This window comes from Marmota marmota, unplaced genomic scaffold, assembly GCF_001458135.2.
Source record: "Marmota marmota marmota unplaced genomic scaffold, marMar, whole genome shotgun sequence".
Taxonomy (NCBI): domain Eukaryota; kingdom Metazoa; phylum Chordata; class Mammalia; order Rodentia; family Sciuridae; genus Marmota; species Marmota marmota.
In genome coordinates this window covers 592,938-616,425 of record NW_026005674.1, presented here as the reverse complement: position 1 = coordinate 616,425, position 23,488 = coordinate 592,938, and the positions used below count along the sequence as shown (strand labels likewise).

Genomic DNA, 23,488 nt, shown 5'->3' with positions numbered 1-23,488 from the left:
CATGAGCAAAAGTTGCCAAATTGTGTGAAATAACTTTCTCTTTGTTCTTTTCATTTAAAGATTTAGTGGATTAGCTCTTGAATAGTAGAAGGAAAGAAGCAAACATTCATGGGAAATGTAGAAATGGGAGGCATTGAGAGGATTATAAGAACTATAGGGAAGTTTAACAGAGCTGCTGACATTTGGGTGCTTCCTACAAAAGGGTTTCATTTAAGGTTTCAAAAATCATTGATGGGAGAAGAAAATAATTTTATGACTAGAGTAAACAAATTAACAAACATGGGAAAACCTGCAAGAGAGTACTGGGATTCTAAGCTTTATAGCTGGAAGACATTTTAAGAAAGGAGGAAACCAGTTCTATATCCTGAGCATTGGGTTTTAGTAATAGCAAGCAGATCAGTCAAAACAAGTTTGTATTCTGTTTCATTCTCTTACCTGGTTTAATGTTCAGAAGCACAGCTAAGAAAGTTTTTCAGGTTTATATTCCCAGCAATTATAAAAGTTGAAAAGTATTTGAAAAGATAGTTCATATTGTGATTGTGACATAAGCTCTTCACCTTCAGAAATCTCTCTCTCTCTCTGTCTTTCAGAAATTCTGCTGGTACTTTAATGAGACACAGCTCTCTAGACATAAATGTCCTGAGAGAGCATGTCCCCTGGTGATGAGCAGGAATGTTCCAATAAACAGGAGACTGCTCCATACCAACAATTTGAGGGAGCAGCCTTGGGGAAATGTATATATATTTTTTCAATCTTTCTATTTTCTTTCCTTAGGTTTATTTCTTAGTTTCAGAACCAGGCACAGCACAGGTCTTAAGGGCCTAATATGTTTTCATGAAGTTCCTTTCATTTTCTCAGAAAAAGTATGCGTTTTTTTTTTCTTATCTTGGTAACTTCCCTGGAAAATATTCTGGTTCATACATTGGAAAGAAATTAGCAATAAAATTAAGGAACTGTTGGCAGTTGTGCCCATTTGATTGGTACAGAAAGGTGATTACATCTAATATTCTACTCATTTATTATTGTGGTTTTATGGATAGCAAAGAAAGAGGAATGGAAAGAGGTGATTTGATTTTGTTCTTCCTAAATCTGACTCTTCACTGTTGGTGACAACACTAAATTCTTTTTTCTTTTTCCAAAAAGTGCATTTGTCTCATGGGGAATCAATCCTGGTCTTTTCAATGTGAATTCTTCCCTACTTGTGACATCTTTTAGGTTAAAAACCCGGGCACCTCTCTGAATTATCCAAAGGATAAATCTATGTTTGATCTGCCATTTATCCAAAGATTCTATTGTTATCCCTGCCATGCACTTTGTCCATATTTTTATTGAGTTTTTATTCTTGTTTCTTATAGGAGTTTATTACATATTAATCACATTAACCATTCATTATTTTATAAATTACAAGTGTAATGCAGATAATAACATGTATTTTGTACTCAATAAAGTTACTCTTCTGAGTTCTTTAGATGCATTTGCTTATTAAATTCTCAAAAACATCCTGTGGAAGAAGTATTCAAATAATTTCTCTTTTACCATAAGAAAACAAAGGTTCAAAAGACATAGGTTAACAGCCCCATTTATTGCAATAATTATGAAGCTAGTATTCCAACTGAAGCTCTTTAGTTCTAGAGACTGCAGCTATGTCATCTCCATATTTTCAAGTTGTGACCAAGCTTAGTTTTACCTATGAGTGGACTAGAAATCCAAAATTTTGATGAAGTTCTTGAAAAGCAAATTTTCTTTAAGTTTTATCTTTTGGAAGTCTTGTTTACATACTCTTTCTCAAGTCAACCTGAATTTATCTTAACATTTCTTTTATTACACAGCAAGCTTTGTGGGCTTACGTGCTGTGCAGTCCCACAGGACACTGCTCTCAGAAGGGTCCTATGCTTGGTTTAGTGCTTTGTGGTCACTATCTTGAAATTCTTAACATTTTTTTTTAGAAAATAAGGGAACCCACATTTTTATTTAGCAGTGAGTCCCATTCATATGTAACTGGTCTCATTTACTAGATATATAGTTCTATACTTGCTACCTTGGATCACAGTCTTTTAGAAGTTACATTTGCATGTGCTGTGAGTTGATCAGACAGAATTGGCTCCATATTTTGTGGCTATTTTTGCCAGAGATTTTTGATATCTATCTATCTATCTATCTATCTATCTATCTATCTATCTTGCCCAATAAGTTTATTGTCTTTATCTGAAAAATCTTCATAGAAAAGCTATTGTTTTGTTTAGCTCTCAGCAGCCTGTTCTTGAGCTCTGGGGAAGCTTGCCTTCTTTTGAGCTACATGATCTTTCTTCTGGGAAAGGGACATTTCAGAATGGTTCTACCTCTTCTTTTTAACTTCTCTTTTGGGATTCTCTTTATAGACTGGATTCTCTTCTATAGCAGAATGGACTTTCTTATACATATCTTTTATCATGTCCAGGGTAACATTGTTCTTTATATACTTAGAGAATTGTTTCTTGTAAGCACCTTTATCTTCTTCCTTAGATAATGCAACATTCTGACCCATGATGTGCTTCCAATATACTTCTGCATTGAATTTCTTGCTTTCAGAATCATAAACAAGGAATTGTTTGGAATAGACAAGCCCTTCAGGGCCCCACAAATTTTATTGCCAGTTGTAGTTATGGCAAAGCCTGAATCCAAATAGCATGGGAAGACACCAGGTTGACCATCAGTGCTTTTCACATTGTTTGCATCTCCAGTCACCTCCACTTGGCCTTCATAGATCTTGTCCATGCCAAACCTATTGAGAAGCCTGTGGGCCAGCAGCAAGCCAGTATGATACAGCATAATTTGTTGGACCTACTTTCACACCATATTTTGGTAGTTCATAGGCATATGCTGCACAGACTATCATATCCCCTTCTATATGGGCATTAGAAAAATGTGGCAAATGATATCTCTGTTAGTTACATGAACTATCATTCTGTGTTTGGGTGTGTAGTACTGATTTTTGTCCTGCATCACCAAGTGTTTACAAGCATGGGAGTCAGTTTTTCCCTCTCATCTTCTAAATTTCACTTGTTATCTCTTAAAGTAGGCCTTATTCTTCTTTAAGATTTTTCAATTTGTTCTTTTTAGTTATATATGACAGTAGAATGTATTTTGACATATTATACATACATGGAGTATAACTTCCCATTCTCTCAGTTGCACATGATGTGGAGTTACACTGTGTGTTCATATATGAACACAGGAAAGTTATGCCTGATTCATTCTACTGTCTTTCCCATTCCCATCTGCCTTCTATTTTCCTCACACACCCTTCCCCATCCAATCTGGTGACTGCCCCCTCCCCCTACCTATTGTGAGTCAGCATCTTTATATCAGAGAGAACATTCAGCCTTTGGTTTTGGGGGATTGGTCTATTTCACTTAGGATGCCGATCTTCAGTTCCATCGGTTTACCAGCAAATGCCATAATTTCATTCTTATTTATGGCAGAATAATGTTCCATTGTGCATATGTACCACATTTTTATCCATTCATCTGTTGATCGGCAATTGGGTTGGTTCCATAGCTTAGCTATTATGAATTGAGCTACTATAAGCATTGACATAGCCGCATCAGTATAGTATGCTGATTTTAAGTACTTTGAGTGTAAACTGAGGAGTGGGATAGCTGGGTCAAATAGTGGTGCCATTCAAAGTTTTCTGAGTTATCTCCATACTGCTTTCCATAGTGGTTGCATCAATTTGCAGTCCTACCAGCAATGTATAAGTGTACCTTTCCCCCTCATCCTCCCCAACACTTATTGTTTTTTGTGTTCTTGATAACTGCCATTCTGACTGGAGTGAGATGAAATCTCAGTGTAATTTCTCCAATTGCTAGAGAAGTTGAACATTTTTTCATATATTTGTTTGCCAATTGTATTTCTTCATTTCACTTTTGTGAAGTGTCTATCCAGTTCCTTTGTTCATTTATTGATTGGGTTATTTGTGGTTTTTTTTTTTTTGGTACTGTTTGAATTCTTTTTATATCATGGAGATTAATGCTCTACCTGAGGCGTGTGTGGCAAAGTTTTTCTCCCATCCTGTAGGCTCTCTCTTCACATTCTTTATTGTTTCCTTTTCTGTGAAGACGTTTTTTGTTTGATACCATCCCATTTGTTGATACTTTATTTTACTTCTTATGCTTTAGTACTCTTGTTGAGGAATTTGGTTCCTAAGCCAACATGATAGTGATTTGGGCCTTATTCTTGACAACTTTAACAACCCCCATCCTGTGGAACAGAGACCCACATCTGTGGCTTGATACAGATATCTCACTATACAATATTCTGAGACATTCTAAAAATACATGGTCTGTTCGTAAGCTTTTAAATTATTTCCACTGACCAAGCTGTATCTTAGTTACTAGAACTTTATTATGTTCTGGTAGAACAGATATTAGAACATGTTGTAGCTTAGGTCTGATCTTTTCTTTTGTGAATGCATTGAGGAATTTTTATAGCTCATTTCCAAAACAATTTCAATGTTACAAATAATTTTCTTTATAGTAGATAAATCTGAGGCCTGGGTAGAATATTTTGCATATGTCTGATCCTTATTCATTTTGAAATATTAACAGATTAGCAGACATATGATTTGTAAACATTGTCTCTAAATTTATAAGTTACCTTTTCACTTTATTTCATTTTTGATATGTTTTTTAGTTTGATGTTTTCCTAGTTTTTTTGGGGTGGGAACTGGGGATTGAACTTAGGGGCACTCAACCACTGAGTCACATTCCCAGCCCTATTATGTATTTTATTTAGAGACAGGGTCTTACTGAGTTGCTTAGCCTATAGCTGAGGCTGCCTTTACATTTGGGAACCTCCTGTCTCAACCTCCCAAGCTGATGGGATGAGTCACTGTGCCTGGCAGTCCTATTTTTTTATTTGCTTTATTGCCCATGTTTTTGGTGTCATCGTTGAAAATTTCTGACAATGTCAATGTCAAGAAGAATTTCGTTCTTCTAGGAATTTTAAAGGTTTCATGCCTCCTGTTTAAATCATCATTTCCAGTCTAATAAGTGTCCATTTTCTTCCTTTCATGTGGCTATCCAGTTTTCCCAACATCATTTATTGAAGAGACTATTCATTTCCCTTTGTTTATTCTTGGCATCCTTGTTGAAGTTGGACTTAGTGTATACATTTGCACTTATTTATTTAGGAAACCAGAGATTGAACTCAGGGACACTGGATCACTGAGCCACATCTCCAGACCTGTTTTTTGCATTTTATTTGGTGACAAGGTCTCCAAATTGCTTAGTATCTCACTTTTGCTGGGGCTGGCTTTGAACTCACAATCCTCCTGCCTCAGCTTCCTGAACTGCTGGGATTACAGGTGTGTGCCACCATGCCTGGCTGCATTTATAATTTATTCAAAATATCAACTCTTAGATTTGTTGATTTTATCCTGTGCTTTTCTTTTTTTCTATTTGATTTATTTTTTACTCACTTTTTATTATTTTGGCAATTGGCAGAAATAATAACTGTTTTTTTTTCTAGTTTTTTGAACTGTAAAGTTAGACTATTTAATATCTTTTTATATTTTTTACTTTAGACTTTATTTTCAGTTGACAAATGAAAATTGTGCATATTTATGTTGAGCAACAGATGTTTTCAAATAAGTGTACATAATGTGTGGCTTAATTCAACTAATTAACATTTATTTATTTATTTATTAATTTTTATGGTGAGATCACTTTGAATCTCCATTTAGTGATTTTCAAGTGTAAAATACATTGTTATTAACTATAGTCTCCATATTGTACTATAGAACTCTTGAACTTATTCTTCCTACTTGAAATTTGTGTTCTTTGGCATTTCCCCAGTCACCTCCCAGTGAATCCTATCCATAGGTAAGCATGTGCTATGTTTCCAAATATGAGTATGATCATTCAGTATTTGCCTTTTGTGCCTGGTTTATTTCACTTCGCACAGCATCTTCTAGATTCAGCCATGTTGTCATAATTAAGAGTTAAAAAAATTTTTTAAGGTGAGTGGTATTCTATTGTGTATATATATGCTATATTTTCTTAGGCATTCACCTACTGATAAATTTAGGTTGATTCCATTTCTTGGTTATTGTGAACTCATCAATGAACATGTGAACATGTGAGTGAAATAAATTTTGTTTCCTTTGGGCATATACTTATTAGTCGAATTGCAGGATTGAATGGTAGTCTTAGTTTTGATTTTTGAAGAACCTCCACACTGTTTTCTATAGTGGCTATTCTGATTTACATTCCTACTAACAGTGTACAAGGGTTCCTCTTTCTCACCATACTTTCCAACATTTTAATTTTTCTTCTTTTGGATAATAGCAGTTCTAACATTCTAAGTATGGAGTGATATCTCATTGTGGTTTCAAGTTGCATTTTTGTTATGATTAGTGACATTGAACAATTTTGTCTTTGAGAAATGTCTATTCTGGTACTTTGATACTTTTTAAAGAATATTATTTATTTTCTTACTATTGTGTTTCTTCTGTGTTTTAGATATTAACATTTTATCAAATGTTCAGACATTTCCCCCTGTTATATTGTTATATTTCTCTTCACTCTGCTTATTGCTTTCTTTGCTGTGCATAACGTTTTAGTTTGATATAGTTTCACTTGTATTTTTATTTTTTGTTTTTGTTGCCTGTGCTTTTTGGGGCCATATTAAAAAAAATTCATTGCCCAAATCAGTATCATTTCCCTTCTTCCTTTCTTCTAATTATTTTATAGGTTCATGTCTTACTTTAAAGTTCCCAATCATTTCAGCTCATTTTCATATACCTGGTGAGAAAAAAGTTTATTTTCTTTGTTCTGCATGACTATTTCCAATTTTTCCCACATCATTTATTGATGAGACCATTTTTTTTTTCCATTTTGTGTTCTTGGCATCTTTGTAAAAAATCAAATGATTGTAAATTTATGGATTTGTTTTTGGATTCTCCATTCCACCCCTTTGGTCTATGTGTCAGTTTTAATTCTAGTATCATGATATTTTGAAAATCTATTTTGCTTTCACAGATTAACAACAAAGAGAAATTTTGTTTCAGGATTAATCATAACTCAGGTTTCACTCATTCTTTTTTTAAATAACACATTTATTTTATTTATTTATTTTTATGTGGTGCTGAAGATTAAACCCACGGCCTCGTGCATACTAGATGGGCACTCTGCCGCTAAGCCACGACCCCAGCCCATCACTCATTTTTAATGAATCTTTGAACTAACGTTGATGCTGAAAAGAGTTAAGTATTAAGTGATAGCAATTCTGTATATAAAGCATTATTTTGGTGACATGAAGTCTTTATTTTAAACCATTTCTTAAAAGAGTTGATGAATTTCCAATTCTCTCTCTTCTTTTATGTTCAATATCAGAGTCTATTTCTTCCTCCACTACTTTCTCTTTCCCAGAAAAATCTGTTTGTACAGTTCTTTTAAGCATAAAAATTGTATATATATTTTTTGAATCCAGGGCTGATCTACCACTGAGCAACATCCATAGCCCTTTTAATTTTCTAGAAAATTTATTTTTTATTTTTTGGTACTGGGGATTTAACCCAGAGGTGCTTTACCAACAAGTCACATCCAAAGATTTCCCCCACCCTCACTTCCCTTTTTGAGAAAAAGGAAAAGAAAGGTTTATTGTTTTGGTAGCAAAAGAAGCATGGAGGATTCCAGCACAGAGGCTGTGGTTCTGCCCATCTAGGGGAACAGGAGGTTTTTAGATAGGCTACATTCCATGTGTTTTCTGTCTGGAGTTGTAATTTTCTTGTTAATTTAGGAGACGTTAATTTCTGGGCTCTTTGGTGCCATCTTCAAAATCTGAATTACTTAATTCCTGTGGTGGGTGTGTGCTCAAAGATAGATAAATCTGCCTAAGATGAGAAGAAAAATTATCATGTTTCCCCTGATATTAGGGATGGGGAGAGATTAGGGAGGAGTAGGGAGAGAGGATGAGAAAGAAACATGTCTTTAAAAAAATAAGTTTCAGTAGCAGAACAGCAATGATTAATTCAAACCATAAAGTGGACCACTGTCACATTTCCCCATTGTCAATTTCTACATTCCATTTCTATGGAAAATTGTTGATGACATCTCCAAGCTGCTTCTTGTTGAGAGAGGTTGAAGTTGTGGGGGAATTGAACAGAAATCCTTATTCTCTCTCAGGTTGGGTGTGGACAGTTAAGGATATTTAACATCAGGGCTGTCCAGAGGTCCATGGTGACAGTTGGTGAGTAACTTGACAAGGCATGTTTAGGGCATGGATCTTGTTAAAACAACAATGAACAAGACATGAAAACATTACTTTTTTTGTAAACAAGTAGCACAAAAGCAATTAATATTTCAGTCTCTGAAAATCATGAATACAGTCACCCATGATCATTATTAGTGAAAAACAGATTGATTTTATCTGTGTAGGAGGTTAAGAAGGTTTGGAGGTCTATGAGATCAGGCTAAAATTAACTCAAGACAAACTTGTGATTCTAGAGTCCTTTGTGATCGTTATCATTAGGCACTCCCACACAATAATCCTTCCTTTATAGCCTCTAGCTTTACTTACTTTTGGTAGGACTGACTCAAGTGTACATCTTAAGTTACATTAAAAAATGTCTTTCCTTTTAAATGTCCATGTAGACTCTCCTGCCACGTGTTTGAGACCAAGCTGGTTAAAACTGACCTTATTCCTATTTATTCTTAAGAGCAGCTGAGATTCCTCAGAGATCACTCTTGGGGACCTGTGGGAAGCCTTTTGTTTCCTTTCCTTTTTCATTGGTGCCATCTGCCAGTATGGATCAGTGTCTTGTTGACTATATATGGCTTATCTTGGAAGCATGAGGGATATTTACCTCTCCAATGACCCTCCTCTTTGCAGAATGTGCACTGGTTGGCTTCCTGTTCTCTAGGGTCCTCTTGATTTCCCCAGTCAGCAGATCAGGTGATTCACTGGAGTTTCAGGGCCCTTAGAGGAGACCCATTGTTCTCTGGGTCCTGGCTGACCTTAGAGAACAAGGGCCAAACATATTGGCTCCTTTTTCCTTGGCCCTTTTACTTCCTTGACTTTGGTCTTCCAGTTTTTGGTTTTAAACATCCAGCAAGCCAGTTTCAGTCTTAATGTAAGAGTAATGGGTTATAACTTCAATATCTATCATTTTACAGTTATCCCTTCTATTTAACTGGAGTAAATATTGTACTGGAAGTCAGCATTATATCCTATCTGTCCTACAGGTGTTGGATTATTGTATCTGTGATAGTAGAAGCAAATGTGATTCCATTTTGTTTTATGACTTCATCCTGTAAAACAACCATGCCAAGTAGAAGGGTCATAACCAGGGCAAAATGTTCTTTTCCTTTTTGCTATAGAAACCTTTAAGAACACAGAACTATCTAATGGGACATTGTTTCTGTAACTAGGGTATCAGGCCTCTGTTTCTGTAACTGGGGTGATTGGGCTAACTGTGATTGGCTAAGCATCCCTCCGCTTGACTGCACTCTCCTGCTTCTGTAACTTGGCTTGCTTGCATTGGCTAGACCCCCAAACATCCCTTTTGTGGTTTTCAGGCTTATAAGGAGGGCCCTTGCAATTGTTTGGGATGATCAGGGGAACAGCTTTATGTTCTGGTCAGCCGCCACCGGTGTGCTTCAATAAAGGCTTGATTTGCTTATATGTGAGTGGTCTGGAAGTCAGTTTATGAAACCCCGGGACAAAGCTTTAACTATAACATATCAAATCAATTCAGGTTATTCTGTTAGAAGTAGTACTTCTATAAAACACTGTCAGACAACAGTTATAAAGTTTTACAAAGAAAAGAAAACCCACTAATGTCTATTTAGCCTTTACAAAGACTCATATATTTAACACTTAATTATATACAACTTTTACTTTTTTTTTTTGGTACCAGGGATTAAACCCAGGGGCACTTGGCCACTGAGTCACATCCCCAGCCCTATTTTGTATTTTATTTAGTGACATGGTCTCATTGAATTGCTTAGTGCCTCATTTTTGCTGAGACTGGCTTTGAACTCGTGATCCTCCTATCTCAGCCTCCCAAGCTGCTGGGATTACAAGCATGTGCTACTGCACCTGGCAAGTTTTACTTTTCTTTCTTTCTTTCTAAATATTTTTTTTGATTGTACATGGACACAATACCTTTATATTATTTATTTATTCGTATGTGGTGTTGAGGATCGAACTCGGTGCCTCACTTGTGCTAAGCAAATGCTCTTCCACTGAGACCCAGCCCCAGCCCCAAGTTTTACTGCTTTTAAAACACTTTTACAAGCCTAAATACCTTTTACAATTTACCTAAACCTTTACATAAGTTTTCTATTATATTCCCTGTTTACTTTGAGATCATAGTAATCTTTATAACAAAAAATTTATCTTTTGAAAACAACTTTAAAAAAGCTTAATTCTAGCCTACTTCAGAGCCATCTTAACATAGGGAAGAACAGGAGGCTTAACTCAGGTGAGGCTGACCTTTTGACAAATCTTAAAAAGTGTTTTATTTCTGAATGTGACCTTTGCTCCCTTATAAAATATCATTCTACAAAGTTCTCATGTATTATTTCCTGAGTCTAGCTGAACATCAGTTAAAATAATACAACATTATATCTGAAATAACCAGAGAGGTTAGGAGAGCTCATAACTTCCCTTTTGTGGAAAAGGTGGCAGAATGTTTTCATGTTCCCCATTGTCAACCTTTGAACAAATCAGGCTCTACTTATTATCTTCCAAAAATACATTTAAATTTTCATCCCAGTGCAAACAGCAACACAAGTTTTATATATAACTTATTGATAACAGGTTTTCTTTATTTTGTTAAAAAACCTTAAATGACCAAAAAAAAAGAAAAAAGAAAGAGAAAAAAAATTAGCAGCCACATTTGTTATTGCTATATAAATTTGAAGGAGACTATTGCCACAGACAATTTTATATTGAAAAACACCAACTTGTAAAAGTGTTCTATTAAGCTTTACATTTAACTAAGTTTAACTTTTTAAGTAAAATTTAGAATCCATAGGGTATGGTAACCATAATCACAGGTATACATGGGTGAGCAGTATTAGCAAAAATCAAGGAATAACCTTGAATCTCTTGTACATTTAGAAAACAGTGTTAACAAACAGAAATAGACTTAGTCAAGGCCAACAGATATAAGACAGAGCACTTTTTTATTTATATGTAAATATGTATGTATTTATTTATATCTGTTGGCAGAGACTGCCATCAAAACAGGGGTTGACTGTAGTTTCTGTTTTATTCTTTTTCTTTTTTTTTTTTTTTTGATGTAGTTGTTCATCCTGCCAGGACCCACATGCATTTAGTTTGATGGGATACTGTCATAACCAGAATTGCTCTCCTCCAATGACAGATATTCCCTGGCCAAATGCAGGGTCCTGTCAGATCTTAAAAGTGGAGACTATTTCTGTCCCCAAGTCATAAACTAACAGTGCTGGAACTTACTGCCATGTCCTTTGTGGTCAGTAGCCTCCACCCTCCTGTGTGCAAAAGGGGTTGAAAGGGTAGAGGCCAGGTTCTCTTTGCCCTCTGCCAACTTTTTTTCAGGTCAGGCAGCTTTCCTGGGATTTTTTTCCCAGCCCTGGGCTGGTGTCCTTTTGTCCTTGCACACCAGAGGCAGTGCCTTTTTGTGCCTTCAACTTAATGCCTTAAGACTCCTTATCATGCAACTTCACAAATGCCTATACATGGAGAATTTCTTCCATATACTTTACCTCTGGTAGACCAAGTCCAAATGTAAGATTGTATAATAATCCAGAAAATCATTCAAAGCCACATCTTTCTCTTAGGAGTATGAGGAAGAGATAGGAGGGCTTAGGGAGCCAGGGCAAGGTGGTGAGTGAGGAGGTTGGAGGCAGGGCCAGAACAAAGGTGCATGGAGAGGGTCTTCTGATGAGGTCAACTTCCTGCTTTAGGAAAGTGCTGGTGGACACAAGCAGGGGACCTAATCAGACAGATACTTTTTGTACTCATGTTCCTCAACTGGGGATCCAATATAAAAGCTAAAACAGATATGTGGACAGAGGAGGCACCCAATCAATAATAGTGAGAAGAGTGTGGACAGGGGAGAAGATAAGGAAATGAGGAAATTCCATAGACCATAAAAAGAATAAGCCCCCAACTCACCAATTGGATCTCAAGCTCTGGAGTCTCTTCTCTTTGGAGACTTCTATATCTGTATCTCTGTCGCTTTTGCAATAAATCTATTTCTTGCTTGCTATCTCTGTGTCCTGGTCTTCAATTCTTTGGTAAATGGGGACAATAAACCCAGAACCCTTAGATGGTAACAGTTATACCCAATAGGTGGCCTATTCAGCCAAGATCTCTCTTCTCAAGAGACTACCTACCAGTAAGATCAATGCAGCATGGCCCATGTCTTAAAAGGCCAATAACTGATACAAAAACCAGAGACAGAAAGAGGATCACTGAAGCCATGGTTGACAGAAATGTGGTTAAATAGAGAGACCTGCATAAACAAATTTCTTCTGCTTACTTTACCTTTGAGAGCTCAACTCCAAGTGCCAGATTGTACAAAAGGAAACGCACAACCAGAAAGGATCTCAAAAACCATGGCCAACAAATGGGAATCTTTAAAACAGAGAGAGCAGCCAAGATCTTTCCCAAGGGGCTATCTATAGGATCAACACAGTATTGCCCATATCATAAAAGGGACAGCAACAGACACAAACAAAAACATAGATAGACACTAGAGAGAATTCCCAAACCCAAGGTCAGCAAACAGATGAGAACCCAGAACAGACCTGAAGGGTGTAAAAATACCTAGGTTCTTGAGTCCTGCTCAACTATGACTGCTACACCAGTGGAACCACAGATGTCTCCACAAGGAGGGACCAGATGTTCCAACAAAGAGGAGCCAGATGCATGGAATCAGGAGTCTGAGTGTGCACACTGGGGAACTTTCCTGGTGGCTAAGCGTGTCTGGACTTCACTAAGTCAGTTTCCTTTTTCTCAAAGTAGACCAAGAGAGAGCAACCTGTACCTTTTAGGGAGAAAAGGCTAGAGTTCCCCAAAGTAAAAAGAGCTGTGGCAGCTGCTGGGATAGTTCCCCAGTTCCTCCCTTTATTCACAGGAATAGCTCCTCTTGTTCAACCTGAGGCAAACTCACCCAGTCTCCTAACTCACAGACAGTCAGCTCTCAACCTGTTTGGAAGTGGGATTTCTTGGATAGCCAGGTCTGCCCAAGAAAGCCAAAGTGGAGGCAGCTCTCAGGCCCCATCTGATGTGTCAAATTTGTTACTGAAAGTTTGATTATCATCCCTGATAGCAATTTAATAATGAGGACACAGTTTTGAGAAAAAGGAAAAAGGTTTATTGTTTTGCTAGCAAAGGAGAAGCACAGAGACTCCAGTCTCAGAGGCTGTGGTTCTACATAGTCCCCACCCTCTTAAGTTTTGAGCCAGCATTTCACTAACTTTCAGAGGCTGGCCTCAAACTTGCCATCCTCCTGTCTCAACCTCCCAAGTCACTGGAGTACAAGTGTATAATATGAATTCTATGTTGCAATAAAAGGTTAACTAAAGGACCCACCACCTTCCAGTATTTCACCAAAATGACAATCACAGGGGGAAAGAGAGGCACTTGATATATGTTCTCTAGACCTTTTATAAATCATGGAACTGTTCCTTTGGCTACAAATATGTGAATTTACAAGAAGGGTTTTATTGTAGATGTCAAGTGAATGTGTATTGTTCAGAAGGGACTGCTACAGTGTTACCTAGCACACTGTTGGTGCTGTTGTAAACAAACAAGTTAAGGGCAAGATTATTGCTTAGAGAAATAATATGATTGTTGAGCATATTAAGCCCTCTAAGTCAAGGTAATTTCCTGAAATGTGTGAAGGAAAATGATCAGAAAAAGAGGGAAACCAAGAAAAAGTTCCCTGTGTTCAACTGCAGCATCAGCCCACCCTGTCCAGAGAGGCACACTTTGGAAATCCAGTGGGAAGGAGACTGAGCTGCTAGAAACTAGTCTCATTTAATTTGTGGTATAACAGGTATAAAAAAGCCAATTGAGGCTGAAAAAATGTTAGGTAAAATGTTTGGTTAAAATATAATGAATACATAGAAAATATTAAGAGTTTTTACATTTTTCTGGGTATTGGAATATAACTTTGGTTTTCATATTTATTGTTTGAAGTTATGAGATTTTGAATTGTTTAGGTAATTATACTGCACATTAAGCATTTGGTTATCCTAATCCAGCAATAAAAATTTAATTTGAATATGAGTAGTTATAATTATGAATGTCAAATTACATTTTATGAACAGAGAAATGCAAGGTTTACAGAAGTACTTCCTTAGTTACCTTATCAATCTTTTCTGACTGCACATCATGTTTTTCTTTTTGCAATTTTTTTTTACCATCCACTTACTATTTACTATATTCACCTAGAATTATTTATATGTATTTAAAAGATTCTTCAGAATCAATCTCTGTTAAAACTTTTATTTTATTTAATGAAGTGACATCCAATGATAACATGTTGCAAGTATCTAAAGTTCATAAGAATCATAATATTTTGTAAGTAAAATATTGTGACTATTTGGAAAACAAGGCAGATTGTTAATTTTTTTAATTATCAAATTTTAAGTATCTCATTAGATAGAACAGATAAAATCTTTTTATTAAATATGAAGATAAACCATCTCATAAATTCTACAAATTTATAATATAAAAAATGGTATATAAATGACAAAGGCAAACATTATTGTAAAGCTACATTTACGTTTGTGAAACTTAAATATTCAGACTTAGTAATAATACTTAAAATTGTTTTTGCATTGTCTTAGAGTACAGATTTAGATCTAAAATATTTATTAAAAGAGTCTGACTGTCATTTTATGCTGATAAAATATGCATAAGAGAGTGACCTAAGTTAACTTATCAATACTTCCCTGTCTATCAATATTAAATCTTCTGTCTCATCTCTGAAGCTTCCTCTGTGAGTGAGAAAGAACAGAAAAATTTCTGGTTGTACATAATCCCAGATGCCCCTGCTCAAAGAAAAAGAATAAAATATCCCCCATAAGGCAAATTGTTAGATAATGATGTTTTCTATTAGGCCTTCTCACTTTTAAATAAACTACAGACATCCACTGCCTATAATACTATCAAATGTGAGCCCTAAAAAGGAACAGGAATCATTCTCAGATAAATTTAAACTTCTGAAGTTATTATCCAAATCCTACCTTCACAAGGTGTAGGATTTCCTTTTATGATAAATAAATGTATTTGTCATCACCATGTCAGTCATGTTGTTGGTCATTAGAGTAGTGACACTAAGATTTATTTACACATACACATTCCATACACATTGGTTCACCTACAAATATTTATTTATTCATAAAACTCTTATATGAAGTACTGCAAAAAGAAGATGCATACATTTCTTGAAAGGAGGATAAGAAGGACTTAAAGTAGCTAAGGTCAGGATGTCATTAAGGAAAATTCCCCACCTAGAATATTTAGTTATGCTCCTTGTAGATGAAAAAAGAAACTATAATTAGATAAAACCTACAAATCCCCAAAGTCTGAGAGAATGCTTGGGTGTGTTTTGCATTTCTCCCTAACTTGGCTCTCTTGCCAGCAACCTTTTTATTGCCCACTTAAATTCTTTGTTTCTCAAGGTATAGATCAAAGGATTAAGTAAGGGTGTCACCACAGTATAGAAAAGGGTGAGGAATTTTCTGTGATTCTGTGTGTACTTGCTCTTGGGTTGTATATACACAGAAATTATAGTCCCAAAGAACAAAACCACAACAATCAGGTGAGATCCACAGGTCCCAAAAGCTTTCTTCCTGCCTTCAGTGGATTTTATCCTCAGCATACTCCTAACAATGCAGCCATAGGAGACCAGGATAAGCCCCAGAGGTATAACCACATAGAGGACAGTAGCTATGGAGAGCTCATTTTCCAAGAAGGTTGTGTCCACACAAGCAATTTTAATCAGGGCAGGCACCTCACACATAAAATCATCCACTCTGTGGTGGCTGCAGAGAGGCAGCTGGAAAACAAGGGTGGTCTGAACTGTGGACTCCACAAAACCACTGGTCCAGGCCACAGCTGCTAGTTGCTGGAGAAGCTTTGGGTACATGATAACACCATAGTGGAGTGGTCGACAGATAGCATTGAAACGGTCATAGGCCATAACAGTCAGGAGGACACACTCTGTGGAGCCCAATCCCAGAGCAATGTATAACTGGATCACACAACCAGTGTAACTGATGGTCTTCTCAGGGCCATTGAGATTCCAAAGCATCTGGGAGACAATACTGGTAGTAAAACAGCGGTCCAGGAAGGAGAGATTGGAGAGGAAGAAATACATGGGGGTGTGGAGTTTGGGATTCAAGTATGAAACAAGTATGATTGCTGTGTTCCCCAGCAGTGTCAAAATGTAGATAACAGAGATGACTAGAAAAAGAACCATCTCCAACTGTGGCTGGTCAGAGAATCCCAGTAAGATAAAGCCTGCTGGGTTGCTAAAATTGAACCCCTTCATTGTTCCTCAATTGAGACTCATCTTTCTTGATAATTTGTATTTTATTCCTGTGGGAAGAAAAAAATCCTATGCTATAACCAATAGAAAAATAATGAGCATTTCAATACTGGAATTATATACAGAGAAGTAATATGCACAAATAAGAAATTGTGTTTTTATATAGAACAAGAGACAAATGCATATAATTAACATGCTAAATACAAGGCAGAATAGACATTAGGGTCATATAGCAAAACAGATTTGAGATATACGTGAACTATCTGAAAATAAAACACATAGGCCATCAACGTGGAAACTGTGAAAAAGCAAAGAAGTTGAAAATAAAATGATTTCTACATGCATAGATACATGATAATTATACAATAGATAACACAGATACATAAATTGAAAAATACATAGACTAGATCAGACTTAGAGAACATAAATCTAGTTGAGATACAGTAAGATTAATTATAATATTAAGCAGGAATTGTTAGATATGACTATCGTTCATATTCATTGCTTTTCTGTGAAGCAAGCAATTACTAAAGGTAGAAGCAACCAGCAATAAAACTAAGGATAACTTCTGTATTTCTCTATTGGAGATATTGGTCTGATTTACAAATATTGCTCTCTAGAAAAACCTAATTCATAGTTTTTAATAAGCAACCATTACCCTTGATGATTCTTAGGCCCACAAGCTTTAAGATGCTTTTATTGTAAAAGTACACAAAGTCAACCACCTTTTATAAAGTAAATTATATAGACTGTATAATTCAAACTATTAAATTGCAAAGATTAAGAATTGTGGTTATGAAAATCTACTTCTGATTGGTCAAGTTTAGTCTCCAAAAAGACTACAGCATTGATTAACTATGAGAGTTAAATATAAAAAGATTCCTTTAAAAAAACTTTACTAGTGAAATTTTCTGGTTGCTTTCAAACAACCTAATTAGAAAACAAATACATCCAAGAACCTTTGGCCATTATGCCCAGATTCAGGTAATTATATAGACCAGTTTAAGAAGAATATGTGCCTAATTTTCTTTGGCATCCATGGTAGTAATTGCATACTTAAATTTGGATAAGATGAAACTATTACATATTTTGAGTAATTAGTTCTTCTTCCAGAATTATAACAACAAGAAGAAAATTGACATTGATCACATTGTTTAGCATCTCTCTATTTGGCCAAGTATTGTGGTAGTAAAATAAAAATCCTGAATGCTTTAATGTACCTGAAGTGACCTTGATTTCATTGGCATAGTCTTTCCTACTGTTGGATAACTAGAACTATGCTGTGTTGACGTTTTTGATGTCTACTGGAAGAACAAATAGATGAGTGGTCACATTTTATTTGTATAACTCTATATAGTCTCACTTTGTTCCTTGTATATTTATTTATGTGTCCCTGAGTAGATATTTTCCAGGAACACACCACTATGAAACTCCTTCCTCCCCCTTTCACATTCTGCTAATAAAGATGAGGATAAGAGGATTTTTGTCTGAGAAAGAGAAGACATTAGTCAATTTTTATGGCTAAAAGAATAGTAAATGATTATGTTTGCTAAATAAGATAAAATTCCCTTTATTTTTTCCCATAACATTAAAAGAAATCCTACCTTCAGGGCTGGTGCTGTAGCCCTGTGGTAGAGTGCTTGCCTAGCATGCATGAGGCACTGTGTTCAATCTTCAGCACCAAATAAAAATAAACAAATAAAATAAGGGCATTCTGCCCATCTACAACTACAAAAAAAAAAAAAAAAAAAAAAAAAAAAAAAAAAAAAAAAAAAAACCCNGGGCATTCTGCCCATCTACAACTACAAAAAAAAAAAAAAAAAAAAAAAAAGAAAAGAAAGAAAGAAAAGAAAGCCCTACCTTCCAGGAAGAATGATGACCTAGCCGTAGAGGCGCCTATGGTTTTGATGGAAAGGTCGTCCATGAACACAGTTCCAGGAGAGGTAGTGGAGGCACCCTGTGAGGCAACTTGTTAGCACCAACTCTCTCCTGCAATCTCTTCGCTCAAACCATCCTCAGGTAGATGTTGTTTAGCTTGTTTATTCAGTCACCATCTCTGGAGCTGTTCTTCCCAGGCAATTTCCAGTTGCTATATTGGAAAGGGAGATAGATCTCTGGAGAGAAGAATTGCAGAGACTTGTGCCTCTGTTTCTTCTAGGAAACAATCAATTGTACTAAGCAAACAAATACAAATAAAGCTATCCAAAATGGAGAGGGAGGGTAATTAAAATTCCAGGCACTGATGACATCCTTCATTTCTACTCATAATGAGCTTTGCAAAACATGTTAAGGTCATTCACCTACTTCCTATCACCAATGCTACTAAACGTATAAAATTATTTTGATGATTTCTTAAAAGTTTTTTTTTGTTAGTGAATATATGTTTTATAAAATGTGTATGCAGAAATGTGTATATCTGTATAAACATTCATGAAGTTAAAATTCATTTTCTAACTGGGATCAGTGGGATGCACTTATAATCCCAGTGACTTTGGAAGCTTAGGCAGAAGTACTAAGGCCATATTCCACAATTCAGTGAGACCAGGGCTTAAAAGAAAAAGTAAAAATTATTGGGGTTTAGTTCACTGGTAGAGCATCCCTGTGTGATAAAAGAAATACAATTATTGTAATCTAAGAACTGCCCCAACAGATTTCTGGAAAAGAGGGAATAATGGGGGGAGGGAAATGGATTCTGACATTCAGCATAAAAGAAGGGAGAGATTGGAAATTCATTAACTCTTTTAAGTAATGGTTCAAAATACAGTCTTCATGTCACCATAAATAATGCTTTTAATATAGAATTGCTATCACTTAATTCTTTTTAGTATCAACTTTAAGTCCAAAGTCTTATCTAAGTACTGGTTAAATTATGAATGGGTGAGACTCAAGTTATGATTATCCTGAGACAAAATTTCTTCTTGTTGTTAATCTGTGAAAGCAAACAGATTATGTGCTTCCAAAATTCAAAAGTGGAACTAGCACAGGATAGACATTGCTATATCAATGGAGAAACTATAAGGAAAAAGGGGATGGTAGTGCTCAGACAATTCTAAAAGGTAACAAGACAAATTTGATTTGATTCTAAGGTTCAAGAATAATTCTCTTTAACTTGATGCTCTGGGCTCCAGGCAACAAGGCTGCAGTGCTGCCTCCTCATCCCTGGGCAGTGTCTTATTCCTGAGTGTCTGAGCCTCAGCAGCCTGGCCTGTCTAAATCTAAATCTAGATGTGGTCACCCTCTGTGAATACCAGGACAGCCTTTGGCCAGCCGGTCTATGCACTTTGGGACTAGGGTGGGAGGAACAGTTCTGCTACTCTGTGAATAATCTTTGGAGTTCACTCTTAGTTTTTCTTGAATGATAGCACATATTTACAGTCAAATAGCTCTGTTTCCCCTATGCTGGAGAATCCCAGATGTCTGATAGTCTTCCTTCATTTTGACCTACTTCTGTCCTTTAATTCCAAGTTGATAGTGTTTCCGCTGGTATAATTCAATTTCTTTTTAATTTTTTTTCTTTTTATTCACTCTTTTTAGTTTTACATATCATTAAGATTTATTTAGTTATACATAACTTTAGAATTAATTTGTAATATGTACAAAAGCATGGAATATAATTTGCTCTAATTCAGTCCCCAGTACTCTCCTTCCCCCTCCCCCCAATCCCTTCCTATACTCTATTGATATTTCTGTTATTTAGTTTAAGGATTTTTTTTTGTTAGTGTTTTGTGGATGTACATGATGGTGAGATTCACTGTGATATACACACACACACACACACACACACAAGAAAGTTAGGTCAGATTTATTCTGCTGTTCTTTTCTTATCTGGTCCCTTCTCCCTTACACACAATTCCCTCCATCTAGTTCACCAATTTTCTTTTATTTTGATGGAATCCTGCACCCTTTTCCCTTTCTTTCCATCTCTTTTACCCCTCATTTTTGACTAGATTCTGCAAATTAGAGAAAGCATTCAACCTTAATTTTCTGAGTTTTGCTTATTTCACTTAGCATGATAGTGTCTAGTTCTATTTACCAGCAAATGCCATAATTTCATTTTTTGACTGAGTAAAAACTCCACTGTGTATATATACTACATTTTCTTAATCCATTCATCTGTTGATGGGAAACTAGGGTGGTTCCATGGCTTAGTTATTGTAAATTGTGCTGCTATAAATATGGATGTGGCTACATCCTTATAGTATGTTGATTGTAGATCTTTTGGATATATACTGAGGAGTGAGATTGCTGGGTCATATGGTGGTTTCATTCATAGTTCTTTGAGAAATCTCCCTACTGCTTTCCAAAGTGGTTGCACTAATTTTCAATTCCACCAACAATTTGTGTATACCTTTCATCTCCCCCATCCTCACCAACACTTATTTGTATTCTTGATAATTGTCATTCTGACTGGTGTGAGATGAAAATCTCAATGTAGTTTTGATTTGCATTTCCCTAACTGGTAGAGATGTTGAAACATTTTTTTTTCATTTATTTGTTGGTCACAATTATTTTTTGTTTTGAGAACTGTTTAGTTCCTTTTACTATTTGTTAATTGGGTTATTTGGTTTATCGGTGTTAAGTTTTTTGAGTTCTATATATATATTCTGGATATATCTGAGGAGCAGGTGGCAAAGATTTCCTCCAATTCTGTAGGCTTTTTCTTCATGATCTTGTTTTTTGCTGTGCAGAAGTTTTTTCATTTGATGTTAACCCACTTATTGATTTTTTGGTTTTATTTCTTGTGCATTAGGAGTCTAGTTAAGAAAGTTATTTCCTGTGCCAACAGGTTACTGTGTTGGACCTACATTTTATTTTAGCAGTTGCAATTTCTGGTCTATTTCCTAGGGCTTTGATCCAGTGTGAGTTGACTTTGTGAAGGATGAGCGGTAGAGGTCACATTTTGTTCTTCTACATCTGGATATCCCCACCCTTCTTGGGTTTGAGGATCAGTGTCTCGTGCATGAGTGTGTCTTGCTACAGCCCCATTGGTGAAGCTATGTTCACCTGTTTCTTTGTAATATAACCCTTTGCCTTGTTTAGATAGAATCTTCCATGAAAGTACCTTGTGTGTGTCCCCTTCTCTTACTGTGCCCTTGGGTGTGGCCTACCCAGGTGTCAGTGAACCTGCTGACAGTAGACAGCATGAAGATAGACTCAACCCCCTGAAACCTGACCCCTTGCCTCATTTGAATAGTTTCTCCTCAATAAAAGGGCTCAGCGCTTGCTCTTTCTCTCTCTCTCTTCTTGCAGACCCTTAAGGTCAGAGGAGCCGTCAAAGCAACCCCAAGAAAAAGGTACTTGTTATTTTATGCAGCCCAGTTAGCCCAGTTCAACTGGAGTAATCCCTAAGCCTTTTAGTCATGAGAACAGAAACCTGGCATAGTATCTTAAAAAAATGTTGCTAGGAAAATTGGAAATCCATATATAGCAGAATAAAATGTAACCCCTGTCTCTCATCCTGAACAAAATTCAAAGTGGATCAAGGACCTAGGTGTAAGGAAAATGGAAAGGAGACACAGAGACAAGATGTAGAGGCATGAAATATGGTAGAATTTCAGAATGGCCAAACTACCAGCTTTATTTATATCAATAGGTTACATTAGGTCACTGGCATCAGTAGCACATTATTGTTCATTGTGTCATTAAGCAGATTATACAGTTAGCAACATTATGCAGCTTATTCCTCAGTTACATACTGTAGTTGCAATGTGCAATGTTAGGAGCTTAGTGTAGCTCTCAAGAAAGTTCATTGTTAGTGTTATGTGGACAAATTCAGGTGCAGTGGAGCTTGGTGAAACATCGTGGTTGCCTAACAAGAGAGTTTCTTTATTCCTAGGAGCTCTGTGCCTGAGATCAAGGCCAAGGCTGATAAGACTCTAACACAGAGCCTCCTCAAGCAAGGCATTGCTACAACAGTCAGGCATCCTGTGTCTTTGCACAGAAACTTCCTAGCCACCAAGAATGCCACAGTCATGAAGTTATCAGAGACCTCATTCCCAAACACAGAACCCTTACACCAAGGCATTAATTCAGAGAATCTGCACCTACTATAGAAAATGTAGGCCCAGCTCTCCATCTTGTCAGTCTAGGAATTGACTTCCTCATGAAGACTCCCAAAGCTCAAGAAGTAAAATCAAGAATCAATAAATGGGATGGTATCAAACTTTCTTCACAGTAAAGGAAACAGTTAAGAACATAAAAAGAGAGCATATAGAATGGGAGAAAAATCTTTGCTACCTGCAACACAGAGCATCAGTTTCCAAGCTGTACAAAGAACTCAACAAAATCTAACACCAAACAAACAAATAAAAGTACCCCCCCCCCCAATAACCTTGTCATCAAATGGGCAAAAGAACTGAACAGGCACTTCACAGAAAAAGGAATACAAGTGGTCAAGAAATATATGAAAAAATTCTCAATATCTCTAGCAATTAGAGAAACACAAGTGAAAACTACTCTGAGATTTCATTTCACTTCAGTCAGAATGGCAATTATTAAAAATACAAGTAATAATAATTGTTGGTGAGGATGTGGGGGGAAAAGTTACACTCATATTTGAAGGTGGGACTGGAAATTGGTGCAATCTGGAAAGCAGTATGGTGATTCCTCAGAAAACTTGGATACTGGAACCAATATTTGACACCTTTATTCCATGCCTTGGTATATACCTAAAGATGTAAAATTAGCATACTACAGTGATGTAGCCACATAAATATTTATAACAGCTCAATTCACAATAGCTAAGTTATGGAACCAATCTAGGCATCCTTTAACAAATTAATGGATAAATGCAATGTGGTATATATATATATACACAAAATGGGATATTACTCATCCTTAAAGAGGAATGAAATATAACATTTGCTGATAAATGAATGGAACTGGAGACTGTCATGTTAAGCAAAATAAGCCAATCTCCTAAAACCAAAGGTCTAATGGTCTCTCTGATATGTG

General features: G+C 36.2%; 1 protein-coding gene and 1 pseudogene across 1 annotated transcript; both read right to left on the bottom strand.

Moving 5' to 3' along the window:
- Positions 1 to 2,239: 2,239 nt before the first annotated feature.
- On the bottom strand, positions 2,240 to 4,247 carry LOC107160825 (annotated as a pseudogene).
- Positions 4,248 to 15,604: 11,357 nt separating this feature from the next.
- On the bottom strand, positions 15,605 to 16,537 carry LOC107160826 (olfactory receptor 2G3-like). Its single transcript, XM_015507430.1, has one exon. The coding sequence runs from the start codon at positions 16,535 to 16,537 to the stop codon at positions 15,605 to 15,607; it is 933 nt and encodes a 310-aa protein (XP_015362916.1).
- Between the last annotated feature and the right edge of the window lie 6,951 nt (positions 16,538 to 23,488).